Source organism: Cavia porcellus, unplaced genomic scaffold, assembly GCF_034190915.1.
Source record: "Cavia porcellus strain 051 isolate PalLab524CR breed Dunkin Hartley unplaced genomic scaffold, mCavPor4.1 scaffold_24, whole genome shotgun sequence".
Lineage (NCBI taxonomy): Eukaryota > Metazoa > Chordata > Mammalia > Rodentia > Caviidae > Cavia > Cavia porcellus.
Genome location: NW_026947507.1, coordinates 39,009,517 through 39,028,069, shown reverse-complemented (window position 1 = coordinate 39,028,069; position 18,553 = coordinate 39,009,517). Strand labels below are relative to the sequence as shown.

At 51.0% G+C, this 18,553-nt stretch overlaps 2 protein-coding genes across 2 annotated transcripts in view; one reads left to right on the top strand and one right to left on the bottom strand.

Moving 5' to 3' along the window:
- Dpysl2 (dihydropyrimidinase like 2) overlaps positions 1-9,308 on the bottom strand; it is a 119,340-nt gene extending 110,032 nt beyond the window's left edge. The window contains exon 1 of the mRNA XM_063234903.1: positions 8,814-9,308. Within this exon, the coding sequence (XP_063090973.1) occupies positions 8,814-9,167 (354 nt within the window). The 5' untranslated portion in view covers positions 9,168-9,308. The remainder of the gene's footprint in view (positions 1-8,813) is intronic.
- An 827-nt stretch (positions 9,309-10,135) lies between these two features.
- Positions 10,136-16,463, top strand: Pnma2 (PNMA family member 2). Its single transcript, XM_063234549.1, is given in 7 exon segments — positions 10,136-10,285; positions 11,192-11,303; positions 12,639-13,111; positions 13,113-13,249; positions 13,251-13,411; positions 13,414-13,464; positions 13,467-16,463. Coding segments are annotated over 7 exon segments (1,479 nt in total). The 3' UTR covers positions 13,862-16,463.
- Positions 16,464-18,553: the final 2,090 nt, after the last annotated feature.

Genomic DNA, 18,553 nt, shown 5'->3' with positions numbered 1-18,553 from the left:
ATGGAAAAAAATATTGTCAGAATCTGTATCTGATAAGGGTCTAGCATCTCATATAAAGAATTCATACAGTTCAACAAGACAGTCAAATTTTAGACACCTAAGTTAAAGACTTAGACAGCTCTACCAAGGAGATACATGAATTCCATTAAGCATGTGGAAAGACAGTTGACTTCATTAGTTACTCTGGAATGCAAATTAGAACCATCAGGAGCCACCAGTTTATACTCTATTAGTTGGCTGCACCCCAAAAAGGAAAGTAACAAGTGTTGGAGAAATTGGTCACACGTGGCCGGTGGGGTGTAAAATGGTGCAGTCACTACAGAAAACAATATGGCAGGAATGATAATACACAAAACAAGAAACACTACTCAGCCACGAAAAAGAATGAAGCTCTGGTACAGCATAGAGGAACATTGAAAATACTATGCTGTTAGGGGCTGGGGATTTAGCTCAGCGGCATAAGTGCCTGCCTTGCAAGTGTGTGGTCATGAGTTCGGTCCCTGGTACCAATAAAAAAACCAAAAAGACAAAAAAAAAAATACTATGCTGTTATGGTTGATACAGGGTGTCAATTTGAGTTTAGAAATTTAACTAAGAGACTCAGCAGAGAGCCAAGACCCTTACTTTGTAAATATCCTTAGCCTGTACATGAGGAGGGCACAGAGTGCTTCACCTGCCCTGCAGTGGGGAGCGGTAGCCTGCTTACAGTATAAGGGAGGGAGAGAAGCTTGTTCTCCTCTCTTTTGCTCCTGCTGCTTTTGCTGGATGCTGCCCTGAAGTGCTGCCCCTGCACCAAGCTACCCTGCCTTGGAGCAAAAGAAAAGTTATGGACTGAAACCTCCACAAACAGTGAGCTAAATAAACCTTTCCTCCCTTCATTTCAGGAGCTGGATATTTTGTCTCAGCAAGGAGAGGAAAGTGACCAAGACGTTCTACCTGAAAGAAGCTGGAAACAAATGGCCACATATTGTGTGATTCCATGAATACAGGCGGTTCAGAACAGGCAAATCCACTGAGACCTAAGAGCAGAGTCTGACTAACAGAGGCTGGGGGTGAGGGTGCCATGGGGGAAGTGTGGACTTATAGTGCAAGCTGTATTTTAAGGGTAATGAAAATGTTCCAGGATTAGACTGTTTCACTGGTTACACAACACTGTGGGTAGACTGAAAGCTACTGATTTGTTAAAATAAGAATGTTTAAGTTGAGAATTTCACGTTATGATTTTGCCTAAATTAAAAAACAAAAAAGCCTGGCAGAGGTAACATAGTTTTCAGAGACTTTGGAGGAGGTAAAGAAAAGCAATCCTAAGGATCTGGGCTGGCCCAATGACTGCTCAAGGTCAGTTGATTAGACCAGCAAAGCCAGGGCCAGTAGGTGAGTGTCCCAGCTCCTCCTCCTTAGAGCTCTGCCTGGTAGACGGCTCCTCCAGATTCAGAGCCTGTGAAAGCCATGAATGTTTGCTCAAAAGCACACCCCAAGCTGGATGTTACACCACAGGCCTTAATCCCCATACTCTGGGAGGCCAAGGCAAGATGACTGAACATTTGGAGCCTGCATGAGGAACCTAGTGAAACCCTGTCTCAAAAGCAGAAATAAATAAATTTTCAAGAATTAAAAATAAGTTAAAAATAAATTTAGGGCCAGGGATATATATCTTAGTGGCACAGCACCTGCCTGGCAAGCCTAAGGTTCTGAGTCTAATCCTGGTACCAAATAAATACGTAAGTAAATAAATAAATTTTTAAAAGAGAGCAAGACAGAGAGCTTCTCTCTGTTCTACCACATGAGGACATAACAATATGGCAGCCACCTATGAACCAGGAAGCCAGCCCTCACCACAAGCACATCTGCAAGGAACCTGACTTTGGACTTCCCCACTTTCGGAACTGGCTGCTTGTGCCTCCTGCCACCCAATCGATGGCAATTTGTGACAACACCCAAACGGACGTAGACAACGATTTACACCAGGTAAAACATCATGGTGTCATCACATCTTACAAGGGGATGTCATTCATACTGTCAGAGCCGGCCCAGGTCCCGGTGACATTTAAAGAATCATTCATGGTTAAAACCGTGATGATCATAGAGACAAACCAATAGTCTTTAGAAAGCAATTCAAAGAGCGCACTGCAGAAATCAGGTGGTTGGAGCTTTGTTTTTCAATGGTCAACCCTTTGCAGATAAAACAAGAAATAATTTAGTACAGAAAGCAACTCAGTGCGTCACAGCAGCCATAGTGATGGGCACGTAGCCCTCAATTCAAATTCTGCCTCTTCTGTTTCATTAGCAAGTTGCTTTGCAAGTATACTTTACTATCACATACATAGCTATATAGAAATGCTGCTGTTGTAACTGTTGTTGTTTGGCAGTGGTAGGAGCTGAGCCCAGGGCTTTGCACACACTGGGAAGTACGTGCTGTCTCCAGCCAGAGTGCCCTCACACAGCCCATCTCATCTGTTCTCGGAAGCTAAGCAGCGTCGGACAGGTTCAATGCTTGGGCGGGAGGGGAGAGCTGCACCACTGAACACATTCCCAGGATCCCTTTTACTTATTTTAAATACAAGATCTCACCAGTGGTCCAGGGTGGTCTTAAATACATGATCCTCTTGTCTCAGCCTCCTGAGTAGCTGGGATTACAGGTGTGCCCCACTGTATCTAGCTCATTCAGATATTTCTTTTGCAAAATAAGGACAAAAATTAGCACCTACCTAGCAGAGTATACTTAGGGTTAATAAAACAGCACACGCAAAGCAGTTAGCACAGCACTTCCCCCTGGAAAATATGAAGTTAAACAGACACAGAATACTCTGTCTACCAAACTAAACTGTACTTTAGGTCCATCAGCTATCCCAAGCCACAGAACTGGCCACAGCAGTATGGGCTAGAAGAAACACAAGACTGGGCTAGGGAACCTCAGCTCAAATCCTAGCACACACAGAGTAGCAAACCTCAGGAATTAGGTCAGCAAGTGTCACCAAACCTCAGTGCCTTCTTTACAGGAAGGGAACATAGCCTGCACCAAAGGGCATCGGGGCAAAGTTTTAAGCTAACAGATTCTGCACACCCCCAAGTGTAGACTCCAGAATGAGACTTAAGTGATGTCACAGGAACAGTAAGAGACTGAGATTTAGTCACCTGAGACCCTGGGAAGGAAGCCAGCGGCCCTAAATCGAGGCAGCTCGGTGGTCCCGGGGTGGCTCTCCTGCTCTGATATTCAAGGGTCCATGTACTTCAATGCCTGCTCACTTCAGGCTTTCCCTCCCCTCATCCCACCCGCGGACTCAGAAGAGGACAGTAGTACCTCCTGGTCCACATCAGGGCTGGAAGACCGCCCTGCTCTAACTTCCACGGCACTGAGCCCAGAGGTGGTGAACTATGTAATGCTCAGAGAGCCAGGACCAGGCACCATCACTGGCAGTCGTGACAATTCTCCTCTTCCTCTTGCACTACGAGGAGAGGTAGCCCCAGCTGGGTAGCTGATGGGAGTTTTACCCATGCCTGGGGCTCAGACCTGGAGAATCCCATCTCATCCCAGACCCTTCCTGCATCCCCTATTTAACTGCAGACCTTCAAGTTAAACATCGTTGGGGGAGGTACTGGGGATCAGACCCAGAGCTTTGTACTGAGTTATGTTCTCAGCTTTTTGTTGTTGTTGTTGTTGTTACTGTTTTAATTTTGAGACTAAATGGCTAAATTGCTCAGGCTGAGCCTGAACTTGTGATCCTTCTGCCTCAGCCTCTCAGAGTTCTGGGGTTACAGGCATGTGCCAACAGATACCAGGCTGAACCAGTCTTTTCAGTCCTTAAGGGCTTGTTAACATGTAAACAATTATAGAAATATTAGGCGTAGTGGTACATATCTGTAATCTCAGCTACACAGGAGGCTGAGGCAGGAAAATCACAAATTCAAGGACAGCTTGGCCAACTTAGTCCTTGTTTCAAAACAAAAAAAAAAAATTAAAAGGGCTGGGGATATAGTTTTGACATAGAATGCCTCCAGGTTCTATCCCTCGTATCAAGAGAAAGCCAGGAAGAGAGAAATTAATTTTTTTCCATCAGTGGCCAATAATTTTATCAATCAAATAGGAGAAACTAATTAATTAATTTGGACACCAGCTACAATGTGGATGAAACCAGAGGATATGGCGCGATGTGAAGCAAGCCAGAGGGCTGAGTACTGCACACATCTGAGGACCCTGAGTGGCCAGACTCACAGGGACAGCAGGGAGAACACAGACTGCCTGGGGTATGAAGGGGCGTGGGGAGGGACTGTTTCAGGAGCACCAAGTTTCAGTTTTGCCAGAGGAAAAAGTTCTGGAGTCAGCCTAACATTGTAACCTGTTCAACGGTACATTTAAAAATAGTGAAGGCAACAGATTTAATGCTGCATGTATTTTACCACCATTAAAATATTGCTGGGGATTTAGCTCAGCGGCATAAGCGCCTGCCTTGCAAGCAGGCAGTCGTGAGTTCGATCCCCAGTACCAATAAAAAAATGAAAAAGATAAAAAAAAAAAAGAAGTAAAATATTTTTCAGCTCAACCAATTATATGACTAATTCAGTAACTGAGAAATCAGAAACAGCCAACAATTATGTATCATCACACACATACGTGTACGTGTGTCCTTCTTCTCTGAGTTTCTTCCTGGAACTCCAAGGGGTCTTAGGATTTTGGAGTCCTGACCTCAAACACATCTCTACTCTCCCTTCTGAACCAGCAAGGCTTCCAAAGCATCAAGTGATTACCCTTGTTCTAGGCTTTCGGCCAAATCTCCATCACACATCTCACTAACTAGATATCCATTCTGTTTGACAGATTCTTATCAAACAAGAATCTCCCGGACAGCCTGGAATTTCTCACTCACAGAAGGGGCAGCTGACTTTTAATTGCTGAAGGTTCTCCACAGCTAAGAATAACACTAGGAAGGAATCTTGAGTGAGGCAAGGATGAACAGTGGGGACGAGAATGATTTTAGAACACGCTGTCTTTCGGGGCAAGAGAGATCTAGAAGGAGCACCTCAACAAGGGGGCACAGATGGATGGCACTGAACTGCACGGAGGGCACAGGGCCAGGAAAGATCAACACGGGGACAGGGAGAGAGACATAGAATGGAAAGAATATTAGGAAGCACTTTATTGACCTATCAATGTCTTTATGCATTTGATGCTGCTATAACCAAATCCCTGAGACTAGTTACTATACAGTATAGTGAACAGAAATGTATTTGGCATATGGTTCCAGAGGCCACATGTGGTGAAGGCCTCCTTCCTATACAAGAAGGGAGGCGTCACATGGGTGAGAGGAAACTCGAGGCCTTGAGTCCTTCTCTGATCAGCGTGAATTTATGCACAATGGTGCCTCCCTCTTATTAGATCCCATTTCCCCCAACCATTGCACTGGGCATTAAGTTCCCAACATGTTTTAGGGGAGACACACTCAAACCATGACAGTGATGCTGCCCTGCTCAGCAGAATGCTGTCTGGTTCGCTCACTGGCGCCTGCCCCGGAGAAGAACACCAGCTCCTGGACACCCTACCCTGTACAGCTTGATTGCTGCAAGGACAGGTACCCCAAGTCCCGTTGAGGGCCATTATTCAGTACCCCACTGAACTGCTGATTCAGTCAAGACCACGCTTAGTGTGAAAGGGGACAATTTCTTGGAGGGACAAAAGAGGTGGAGGACCCTTGGGCACTGGCAAGTAGAAGTAGGCCTGCTGTGGTCTGGATGTCAAATGTCCCCCAGAGGTTCAGCGCAAGGGCTTGGTCATCAGGGTGACGGTACAAGGATGTGCTATGAACCTTTAAAAGGTGTGGCTTTAGAGGAGGTCCCTGGGTCATTGTGGATGTGTCCTCCAGAGGTTCTGTGGGGTCCTGTCTTTCTGCTCTCTCTACTTCCTGGTTCAAGATGCCAGCAGTCTCCCACTCCCTCCCCGTCTCCTACTTTCTCACCATGATGTGGTCCAAAGTCGTAGGGATGCCTGATCTTCAACCTGAAACCACAAGCTGAAACAAACTTCTCTTTAGTTCATAAGCCACCCGTCTCAGGTATTTTGCTACTGTGAAAGGATCCTGACCAATACACCAAGAGAGCTGCCCATCTGCTCTCTACTGCAAGAGTCTCAGAGAAATTCACAGTAGTAATCAATATAACCTCACTGCTGCCCAACATGGACTCCTGCAAGGACATATATGGGAAGAAAGGATTATAGAGCGAAGCATTCCTCATTCACAGCTGCTATAATGGCTCTTTCCCTTCACCAAAACCTGGCAGCCTAGGTTAAACTTTTCAGGTGATTTTGGATCCCTCTGAGTACATCCACTCAACCTCTCTCATCTCACATGAGCTACATGATTAAGGAATCTGCTCCTCCCCACCCCATATCCTTGCTAGAGGAACAGCAGGATCTCAGAAGGACAGCTGAGCAAAGCCACTCTGACCATGTATTATCAGCACCTGCAAAGCAAGACTTGGAAGGAGGGAAGGCATGAGGCAGGGACCCAGGAAGCCACATCTTTGTCCCAGAGCTCCTAAGGGATGTGCTGAGATGCTCATTAACTGAAAACTATGCATTGACCACTCAGTTTGGTCAAAATAGAGCGCCCAACTGTCCTTTTGGAAGTCACCATTACTGCATACATATACACATATGCCCACCCCTTTCTTCTTAAGCAGACATGACACATTCAGATATTCTGTGCACCAATCCATGTGCATGATCTTAATCATGAATGGCCACATGTGCACCCTGTATTCAATAATGCTGGATGGGACAGGCAAAGTCAGGAAGGGCCGCAGCAAGGTCAAGCCAGAATCACCTCCACCACTAATAACCAGACACCTGTGGTCAACGTGGGTTTTCAGAAGCGCTGGTTTACTTCTGGGTGCTCTTCTCTCCCAACCTCTCACTCCATGTGCCCTAGAGTCACAGTTTAGAATTTCTATTAAAAGTAGGAGTGTTCAAACAAGCAGCCATAATGACCAAACAGCTAAGCTTCTAAATGGGCCAGAAACTAGACGGGTTATCCAGCCCAGGGAAACTACATCTTTCCGACTCCATTTTAACTCGCCTCCACCACTACAGGGTGGCTGGCCACTGTCATCTCCTGCCCCAATCTGTCACTCTTTATGTGATCTCTTCTTATGACCCAGGTGTCTTCTGCTGCCTGTAGGATACTGTCTACACCTCCTGCCTTACATGAGGCTGTTCGCAGGACCACACTGCCCTCTCGCATCGTGGCCCTCACCTCATTTCACAACCAGTTTGAGGGTAAGGTACACATGGAAGGGGAAACCTACGATAGTTATCTGACTGCTTGGAAGTTTTTTGGGCTAAGAGTCTTCCAGTGACCTCGAGATTAAATACGAATATAATTATAGATGAATATAAAACCCAGTAAACCAGAGGATGGAACAATTAAGAGGAGAGACACAAACTGAGTGGCTCTTTTTCCTATGTTGGTCCTATGAAAGCTCACCCCTCGACTATTGTTGTTGACTCTCAGTTGTTCTCTGATGCTTTCCGGTGTGTATGCAGCCTGGACGGAAACAAAAGCTCATGGAAATCCTCGTGGGTGTGTGAAGATCACCCCCGACTCCCCAGAACCCTTTTAAAATGAAACCCCTTGGAACTTCTTATGACTAACCTTCCCCTGCCCTGGAAGGCAGGACGCACAACAGGTACCCAACATATGGCCATTCATGGATTGATTTTGCATCTTCATTGTGAGTGTGAGACAGTAAGGCCCAACAAAGGTTAACACATTATGCACTGAAAATGACCGGATGAGAAATTGAGGCAGTGAAAAAAATACTGTGCCAGAAGGATAAAGGTCACCCTAGCAAAGAAAACATTCTGTGTGAGAGGACCGCTGCTGTTATTTGCACAGGGTTCATATCTGCCGGCAACGTTGAACCTTTTTTTAAAACCAGGGTTAACCAAAGTACCCTTCTTTGTCTTTCCATTAACACACTGTAAAGGGTTTGGTCTTTCCATGGGGGCGGGCTTTTTCCCCATTTTCTTTTCTTTTCTCCCCCCACCTCACCCCCTTCGAATACAATCCACTCCTCCCCATCCCCACAGTGCCTCCCCACAGGGCAGGGAGCGCTCTGGAAAGCCCTTGCTGGGCTGCTCAGCACAACTTTGTTCTCCGCATGGTCTATGTAGGAGACTCGGTTTCTTCGGGTGATTCCTCGGCCTCCCTGACTCTTCCATGCCTTGAACACGAGTCGCGGTTGGCGAGCTTCTTCCAGTCGTCCGGGAGGCGCTGGCCATGGTCCTGACCTCCGAGCTCGGGATGCGCGTGCGGACAGCACCAGAGGACGTGGGCCTGCGCGCGGCTGTCGGAACCCCGGCCCCTCCCGACCCCCGGGGAGCCCGCGGGCCTTCCTGCAACCCCTCCACTGCGCGCTCCGAGCCGCATCGGAAAAGGGTGGGGCACCCAGTCACGGCTGCAATCGGAAGGCGCCCGGGAGAATTTCAGAAGAAAGGAAACGTGGTCCGCGCAAGCCCCATGCGCGACGCCCCCCACCCGCCGGGGATCGGCCGTCCTTTCCACCCGCCCCCCAGCTCCCAGCCCAGGGAGTCGCGGGCAGCCTTTGTGGGCGCGCGGCCGCCCACCGCCGGCCTCGCCGCACCCTACACAAGAGGGCGGGCAGGGAGGGCGCGTGTGCAGATGCGGAGCCGCGTTCCGGGCGGGGCCTGTGGGGGGCGGGCGGGCACGTGGGGGGCTCGGTTCTCCGCGAGGGGCAAAGAGCTAAGGGAGACGAGCTCCGCGCCCCGGCCTCGGCCTCCACCCCCGCCCCATACCAACCTGGTCTAAGATGTTCTGCAGGGCTTCCTTGCCGGTGGCCCGCCGAATCTCCACCTTCCGGCCGGATTCAACAGATGGCTCCTCGCCGGGCCGCCGGCCCTGCCGGGAGTAGGGCGGCTGCGGGTCCGGCCCCAGGTGGGCGACGTCCCGCTGCTGAGCCACCACCTGCCCCGAGCCCCGGCCCACCGACAGTGAGTCGAAATCGATGGTCTTGTTCTCCGAGGACCCTTCCACCGGGCAAAACATGCCACAGAATTTCTGCCGGGGCTTGGGGCTGCCGGAGCCCAGGTTCTTAAAAAACGCTGGGACCTCTTCGTCCTCGCCTGCTTTCCCGGATTGCTTCCTCTCAGCCATGGCGTACGGGTTCGGGGCCGGTCCTCTGCGTCCGTCTGTCCCTCCGTCCGTCCGTCCGTCTGCCCTCCGGGTCCGTGAGGCTGCCTATCCCTGGGCGCAAACCCCTCGCAGCCGCCTCGCCGCCCGCAAGGTGCACAGAAAGGAAGCGGGGCTGGCAAGCAGCGACCCGCCCTGGTGGTCCCTCCCCCTGACCTCGCTCTCTCCCCTCCCCGCCCACGCCCCCCGCGGCCGCTGCGCGAGCTGGGGCGAGCAGCAAAGTTGGGTCTGGGAGCGCGGTGGCTGCGGCAGCAGGAGCCGGCAGGGGCGCGGTGGGGCGGGGCTGGAGGGGGCGGGGCTGAGGGAGGGGGAGGGGAGCCCCGCGCTCCGGAAGTGAAGCGCAAGACCACTGGCTCCTGGATGCTTGGCGGCGGGCGCCGGGGTGAGCACGCGCGGGGCAGCGGGGTGCGGACCCGCTCTGCCCTGCTCAGGTGGGCCGGGGTCGGGGGCGCACGGGGCGCGAGCTGCTGCGATGCCCGGCCCTGCGATGGGCGAGGGGCGGTGCGGCCAGTGCGGACCGGCGGCAGCATCCGCGCGGTCCCCAAACTCTCGTTAAGCCGCGATGTGCCGGGCGGAACCCGCAGGCCCTCATGGGGTGCAGCCTCTGTGGTTGGGGCGCACAACATGGCGAGGAGCGAGCCGAGGCGCATAGGGTCGGAGCGGGCTCGATAGGGTGTGGGCTCGGGTCTGTGGCGCGTGGCAGCGTGCGCGGTCTGCGGATTGCAGCTGCGCGCGACAACGTTGAGAAAAGGCGCGGACCCCAGCGTTCCGAGTACCAAGCCACGCCGATGGGCGTGGGGGTGTTGTGATTTGGCACGTTCTGGTCCCCCCCCCCCGCGCCATCCCGGGACCCGGTGGCCCGGAGCCGACCCCCTTGCCCACACAGTAGCTCGCACCCCGGGCGCCCTCACAGCGAAGAGGTGGGGGTGTAAATGGGCGCCCACTCCCCATCCGCGCTGCCAGGCACCCCGCCCCTGTTGCGCACTGCGCCAGAGCCACGAGGATTCCGGAGTGGCTGGACGCTGCTGGCGCGGGGTTCAGTAGGCGAGGCCCGCTCATCCCCCACCCCACCCCGTGTCGGGGTGCGCGAAATGCGTCGGGCAAGGCCGGGGAAGGGCGTGTGCGGACTTGGTGTCCCGTGCCTATCATCTTAGTGTCTTGCCATGGCAGCCGGTTGGCAACTCTAGAGGGGAGAATTTGACAAGTATGGGGCCTTTTCTTGTTCTTGTCTATCTCCACATCCGGTCCACTAATAGCCCCAGTCTCAGGTCCACGGTAGCCCCACGTTTTTCCCGCGTGGCTGAAAGCTACGGGAAACAATGCTCATCTTTAAGCGCATGCTGGGTAACTTGGCCCTAGAGGGTCCAGGCGAGGCTGGGGGCGGGCAGTTCGCGCATGTCAGTGTGGCCAAGAGTCCAGTTCCCTGGGCAGCCCAGCCCCCAGAGAGAATTAAATGCGGGTGCCCACTGCCCTCCACCCCCTTGAGGGAGAGTTGAATGAACCGAGCTCAGTGTGGAAGACTTGCGGTCAGTTTGAAGACATCTCCACCCAGGAGAGGAGAAGACACTTCTGGCAGCGTGGAGAGCCAGGCAGGCATCTGGAACCAGAAGCGCTTCGCAGTTAGCTTTTCCAGACCCAGAGGCCGCCTGAGACTCCCGCTCCACATTAGGGAGGTGGTTTGGAGAGATGGAGGACACGTCCAAGGTCAGAGTTCTGGCTACCCTAGGGACACTGCCAGGGGGCTTCTCCACTTCCAAGCCTGATCTTATGGGCTCTTTATGTGAGAAAATCCGAAGTTCTTACTTGTATTTGTTCATACCCACGTATTTCTGCCCACAGCCCTATTGTGTATGAAGGGAGTTTCTCTTCCTGTTTTAACAGAAGGTCCCTCGCAAGTGGGATCACTTGCAGGTGACAGAATGTCCAAAGGTAGCTGTGGGAACTTTTTCTTCCTCCCGCTTCAGTGCTTTGTTTCTTCTCTCCCAAAGGGACAAAGGTCACCTGGAGAGGTCCCCTGGGACACTCAGCAGCCCCAGGTCCTCGAGGCAGCGTTTTCCCTCCTGGCCCTCTGGATCTCCGAGGAGGACTCAGGCCGAGAGGGTAACAGTCATAGCCTGCCACGCACTCTCTGGGAGACACGCAATCACACACAAGTAACAGCACTTCCATGGCCAGCAGGAGGCACAGTCACAATGGTCTCCTACATCCCCTCCCTGTGCGTTGTCCTGGTGTGTGTAATGATGTTTGCAGTGACCAGATCACCCAAGGCGATGGTCACAAGGTGCCCCTGTGGCCGAGTGATGATTACAGTAGCAGGGACTTTTCTTCCCTCTGACACCTGGTCGCCTGCCAGGGCTGTCAGACCAAACAATAACCCCACTCCCTTTTGTTGTTTTTGTGTGTGTGTGTGTGTGTTAAGACAAGACCTCACTGAGTCACTAAATTGACCAGGCTTGGCCCAAACTTGCAGTCCTCCTGCCAAAGCTCTAGAGTGCTGTGCTTACCAGTAAGCGCCACCACATCCTGCCCCATTTTTGTAATTGTTACGCCTATAGTAAATTGTTTTTAAACGTCTTACTGACTCACTGTTGGAATTTTTTTTTTTTCTGAGGATTAAATCCGGGGCACTCTATCACTGAGCTACAGTTTCAGCCTCTTTTTATTTTTTATTTTGAGACAAGCTCTCACTAAATTTCTCAGGCTGGCCTCGAAGTTAGTATCCTCCTGCCTCAGCCTCCAGAGTAGCGCGATTATAGACATGTAACACGATGGATTATTAAGTCAAAGAAATGGAACAACTCCATCTTTTTTTAGAGAAATAATGAAACTATGAAGGATTATTTCATTTTTCATTCTTCTTTACCGAATTGTCATATTTTTCAGTAAACATTATTTTAGCACATTAATTTTCATCCTTAGATACAAGTTAGGCATGAAATGTGTATTATTCTTACTTCTGTGTGACAGGGCAGCTTGGCTTACTGGGAGGTGAGTGACATCTTCCTGTGCTGGACCCTGATATATAAGGTCCTTGACTCTCAGAACATTCTGGAACACACAACAGGTATCTGGCTCCATATGCTTTCTTCCCTCGAGTGGCCTTTAGTCAGGAGTCTGTGGCAGGGATGGATTTCATGGGCTCTCCAGAGGGACAGAAGTCCTGGTCAGCAGAGACGGGGCCTGAGAGAGGGGTGGCAGAGTCCACAGAGCACCCTGAGGCCCACCCCAGACTAGAGCAGGGACAGGTCCTTGGCCGGAAGGGCTCATGGTAACACTGAGCATTGTTTCTCCAGGACCCAAGCGCCCTGCTGAGAGCCTCTGCCCAGGCTCAAAGCAGAAGCGTCTGGAGTCTGGAAGGGTGAAGGGTTGGAGCCTGGGCGACATGGGCAGAGTCCCTACCATGTGCCGCCACCTGCCCACCGCCACCGTGCTGAGTTCCTGGCACTGGGCAGGAACAAGTGACTGGACCAGAAGACTTGAACACAGGGCCCCGTGCTCAGCTGGGTTGCACTGAGAAGCTTCCCTGGACTTGGTCCCTCCGCCCCGCTCCTCGGCATCCTGGCGGGAGCGTGCCAATAACCCTGCAGGAGGACTGGTACCAGATCATGGGTGTGGACGGTCAGAAGTCGCTGATGGTGACTGGCATCCCGGTGGACTGTGGGGAGGCTGCGACCAAGCCATCCTGCAGGAGACCTTGAAGTCGGTGGGGCCGGTACAGACTGCTTGGGAAGATCTTCCAGATGCAGGAGAACACTAGTGCCCTCCTGCTGGAGCTACTGGAAGAGCTGGATGTCTCAGGGATCCCGAGCAACGTGCTGGGAAAGGAGGGTGTCTGGAAAGTGATCTTCAAGATCCCTAACCAGGACACTGAGTTTCTCGAAATACTAAAGCTCTTTCTAGAAAAAGAGGAGCCAGACGGTCTCGGGGATGTTCCGAGCCCTTGGGCATGAGGGAATGTCTCTGGCTCCTGTCCCCTGCATCTCCCCAGGGCTGCTGGCCCATTTGCTGGGACAGGAGATGGCACAGGCCCCTAAGGCCCTCCTGCCATCGGTACCAGAAGCTGAAGGTCTTCTCAGGGAATGCCATGCCTGCCCCAGAGGAGGAGCCCTTTGAGGGCTGGTGGGAACAGGCCACAAAGATAGTCAAAGTGTGGCCCATCACTGAGGTGGGAAAGAGGAGGTGTGTTGTGGAGAGCCTGCGGGGCCCCACCCAGATCTCATGTGCATACTTCAGGCTGGCAGCCTGTCCATCAGCACAGGGGAGTCAAACAGGTGTTCAGGAGCCCAGAAAGCCCCAAGTCCTCCCAGGTGAGGTTCCTGAGGTTCTACCAGAAGGAGGGGGAGAAGGTCTCAGCCTATGTGCTGCAGGTGGAGACCCTGGTCCAGAGGGCCGTGGAAAGGTGAGCCATCCCCAGGAACATCGCCAACCAGGTCCTCCTGGAACAGGTCATGGCCAGGACCAACCTCAGCAAGGTCCTGTGGTGTCACCTCAGGGAGCTGAAGGACCAGGAGTAGCCACCTGGCTTCCTGTAGCTGATGAAGGTGATACGGGAAGAAGAGAAGGAGGAGGAGGGGGAGGGCTCCTTTAAAAATGAGAATATGTGGGAGCCACAAAAAGGAGATGGCTGTGGCCACTGGGAGAATGGAAGACAGGACTGAAAGCCAGCTAGAAGTGGCTGCCCCAGACCAGTGGACCTGGAGACTCGCCTGATTGGGCTGAGACCTTTACAGTATTTTTTCCCTTTTAATGTACTGTATTGAAATTAAGGTGTTTGAGCCAACTCCTGCTTTTCTTTCTAGGAAAAAAAAATGCCTGGAGTTTCTTATACCCTCAGCAGATTGTTAATAAATAAAAGATTGAATTCCAAATGTTAGGTATTCTAAAGAAATCTGAAACATCTATACTTCTAGTTCTTTTTAAATAAATACCCCAAATAGACTAAAATGTATTCATACAACAGAAGGACATCAAAAAAAATAGTTTTTTGTGATGAGTTTGAAAAATGAAGTGTCTTAGCCTGCCATGGGTTTACCTGTCTCAAATCAGCAAATTCCTGCTGAGTCTCAAGCACACGAGACAAGACACAGGAGTTAGGAAGCTCCGGCCAACCGAACAGTTCAGCAGTAGTGAATCTCAAAGTGGACAGGCTCTGGGGAGCCTCCGGCAGAGATGGAGAGCTGCTGGGCACCGTGCGTAGGGAGGGGTGTGGACAGATGAGTAGGACACCCCCTCCTCCAGCTTCTCTTCTCTCACCTGGGAAGTATTCCTCCCGCCTTTCCTCGGGCAGGCTTCATGTAGCTCAGGGCTCCCCAACTCCCCAAAGTTGGAGCTGGGCATGGCAGGAGGTAAGGGGCCAGCAAATGAGTGAAGCTTTATATTTGTAGCTGGCTGCGTCTCTCAGGTCACCCCACCCCTCCCCCAACTTCGCCTCCTGTCCAATCAGAAGCAGCATTGGGTTCTCCAGAGAGTGAGCCCACCTGTGACCTGCAGAGGGTCAGAAGCTAGAGACTGAAATGAAAAAGAAGTAAAGAGGAGCTGACCTGAATACTGTCCCATGGTTCCAGGTCTGTTTTATGCACCAGCATGATCTGATGTGGGGGAATCTAGCTTGTAAGTTCCTTCAAATCACCACCAAACCATTCATAAGCCATCCTTCCCCCAGCTCCCGGAAAAACTGTCTTCCATGAAGCCAGTCTCTTGGCACCACTGATGTAGATGGTTCCAGAACCAGATGCTGCATTGTGTGTTGAAGATCCAGGGGACAAGGCCCCATCCCAGCTTTTAGGAGGCCCTAGGCACAGAGGTAGCCTCGGGAAGGGTGGCCATCAGAGGGGGGCAGCACACACAAGACAGGCATGTGTGTGTGGCCATCAGGCTGGCCTGTTAGGGCAGGAGGTTTTTTTTTTTTTTTTTTGTCTTTTTCGTTTTTACCGGTACCAGGGATCGAACTCACGACTGCCTGCTTGCAAGGCAGGCGCTTATGCCGCTGAGCTAAATCCCCAGCCCCATGGCAGGAGGTTTTGAGTGGCAGCAAAGGGCAAAGAGGAAAGAATCTCACAGTTCCCGAGGGTCTGCGGTATGTAAGGAACTCCTCCATTGTCTGTGAAAGTATGCAGCAGCTGTGCTCTCTACTGGGATTTTTATTTTGTTCTTTATTGTATTTGAAAAGAAACGGAGATCAGATGGGTTCAGTGGTTGCCCCAACACCAAAACACTGCGTAGCATAGCTGAAGCGGAAGCCTGGCTAACCCACCCCCACCATTTCAGGTTGTGTTCTCCAAGTTCTGTAGAAACTTTTCAGCAGTCCCATATTCAAAAATACGCTTTCTGCCATTTAAATAATCACATATAATAGGCTCGAATGTGTTGATGTACAAGTATTAGCACTCAGCATTTACAAGCAGGTTTACCCTCGTTTCCAGATTGGCCCACTTTGTGTAGAGACAAACCTACAAACCTTTCCTGCTGGTATCTGTGTGCTTATCCCAAACTCCTCTATGTGTCCATTGTTTAAAAGCTGTAGCACCTCATGCAAGTTTAAGTCAGGGCCCCACGTGCATCCTGTCCTGTGCCAGTCACATCACTGTCTGCTCCATGCTAGGCAAAGCTCTGATGCAGTGATGTACATACAGTACTGTGGTAGAGCTGTGCACACTATAAACCAATTGCTTAGCTTCTGTAAACCTCAGTCTCCTCATCGGAAGATAGGGTGATGAGATTACAGGGTGGTTGTTAGCCTCAAAGGACAAAACGTCTTCTAAGCCCTTCGGTTGATGTCTGGCACTTAGAAGTGGGTCAGTACATTGATGCTCCTGGGATTTTCGTGCTGCTTGTTGTCATCGTAATGCATGCTCTCCTCACTGTCCCTCCACTTGTGCAGGAACAAGTAAAGATGTGACCTTCCAATCCCCGTTGTGATGCCTTTGCATGACAAACCATTTTTAGCCTTTTGGATTGGTGGTGAGTATTCCAGCAGCTGTTGACCATTTTTGTTAGTGACTTGACTTTAAAACAACATTGTAGGCTCGTTTAACTGAAGAATACCTTGAGATGAACACAAAAGCACTTTACCTAAGGTATCGTTTGTCTTCCTAGATGACTGTTTCTCAGTTCTGTTTTACCAGACTGGTGTGACTGTCATCCATTACATCTTGATTTCACGTGGTTTTGTTTCCCTGAAAATGGCTTCATGATTGTCATTTCCATTGTAAAGTTGTAAAATAAATCTATGCCAATAAAATTGTTACTTCCCTTTCCTGATGCCTACATTGTGGTCTATATAAGCTGTTGTTTGAAGAAGGAGCCTCTCTACTTAAAAAAAGTATTCTGGGAGACACTTTTAGAAAATCAAGCTAAAACCGAAAGGACTTGAACTCCTCTGAGCCAGAAAACCTGAAATGCCAACAAAATGTCTGGAACATGTCTCCAGGGATGGGAGAGAGTTTAGCCCACTCCTCCTTGATTTTCCTTTTAAATAGACAGGAACAGATGGAAACCGCCTCCTCTGAGACCACCAGCTCACTTGATCGGGGAAAATCACTGTCCAGACAAACTCCCCAGCCTCTGATCTGCCGTGGATGAAATGATCTAAAGGTGGAATCTTACATTTCCAGGCTGAAGTCAGCTTCCTCTATGCTGACGTACAGGGGGAAATTTCCTCCTCCCCTTGAGCCCTCATAACCCCTACATTGGTGTCCCCCACCGTCAGAGAGATTGGAAGCTAGTGGTAGTGTCTGTCCCTGCTCACCACCATTGCATTTCTGCTTCAGATACATTCCCTCTTCCTGGCAGGTGCTCGCTACTCCGCCAGGGACCGTGGAGGTAGGGGTCCGGGGGAGCCTGAACCATCAGTGGCTGAGTAAAGGGCAGAGTCCGCCCATGCCAAGAAGTAAGCACACATAGAACTGGCTGGGCGTTCTCTAACATCAAAGGAGCAGGAAGAAAAGGATAATGACTCAGCTGTGTCCATGGGAGTCCTACAAGCCTGGGAAAGCAAAGAGGGCCAGAAGCTAGAGACTGAAATGAAAAAGAAGTAAAGAGGACCTGACCTGAATAATGCCCCACAGGTCTGTTTTATGCACCACCAGCAGAATCCTCCGGTGGTCTAATCACCTAGGACCAGGGCAGGTGTATCTCCCAACCCCATCTGTCTGTGAGCCAAGAATCCTGGGTTTGTCCAGGGAAGTCCTGCACTCACTGAAATGCTGTCTTATAGTGGAAGAACACGCCGTGAGTGGCCTAAGAAGCCAGCCTTCCCATTGGACTGGGGCAGGGAGTCATCTAGTCCCGACCCCAGCGACCCCACTCCCTTCTGTGCCCAAGCGCGCCTCAGTATTCCAGATGCACATTTTCTAAAAATCACTGTAACTTCAGGAGTGCATCAAGATCAATTTTATCAGCCAGAAAAAGGTGTAGGATTTCAGTCTTGCTTTCGGGACACCATCTGGATGCCCATTAATTGTCAGGGTGCATTGAAGCAGCAGTTGAGGGTTTTCTGTGTTTCCCAATTGCCTCCCCTCTGCCTTAGAAAGCAGAGTCACCGAGGGGAGGAGTCTCCGTGCTAAAGCTGGCTGCCTCTAGGGCAGTCCATGGGAGGCAGGGAAAGGCCAAGTCTCCATCCCGTCCTAATGATAGGCCCAGTCAAGGTCTTTCCTCACCAATAAGTCTTTCCCAACAAACTTAATTACTAAAAATAAAAGCTTTCTTCACCAACATTTGTGACAAAAGTCAACTTGATACTCCTGGTGAGCATATGCCAGGCAGTGGAAACCAGATAGGTGAAGGAGGCTGAGCCACATCTTCCATGACAGCCTAAGGCAGGGTAAAGATTGATGGCCAGGTGTGCTGCCATCTTTGAAAAACTGTACCTCAATCCAGAATGGCTTCGGCCACTTCTGGGTCTAAAGCTAAAATAGTAATTCTTAGGCCTCCCACGAACTGTCCCTGGTGTGGCTTGACAGCCTACGAGTGGCAGTGTGGGGTGAGAAACAAGGCTGTGAGGTCCCAGAGGCCTCACTCAGAGCTTCCTACGGGATTTAGTAAGTGAGGTTCCCTGGCAAAGCCCTGGAGCCCCTAAATCCCATTTCCCCACCTGCACCACTAGGTTGATCAGCCCCTGAGCTGCTTAGGACTGTTCTCTCCTTGACCATGTCTGCCCCACGTGCCCTGATGCTTCAGAATTCATGACGGCATGATCTGAAATGTATTCCACTGCTGACAGTAAAGGTTGACTTATGCTAGGAATTTTAGTGCAAGGAGTTAGGCTGGGCACATCTGCTTCCTCTGGTGCCAGGGTGGCCTGTGGTGTCTGCCAGGAGTGGACAGGTGACACTGCTGAACTGGACATCTGC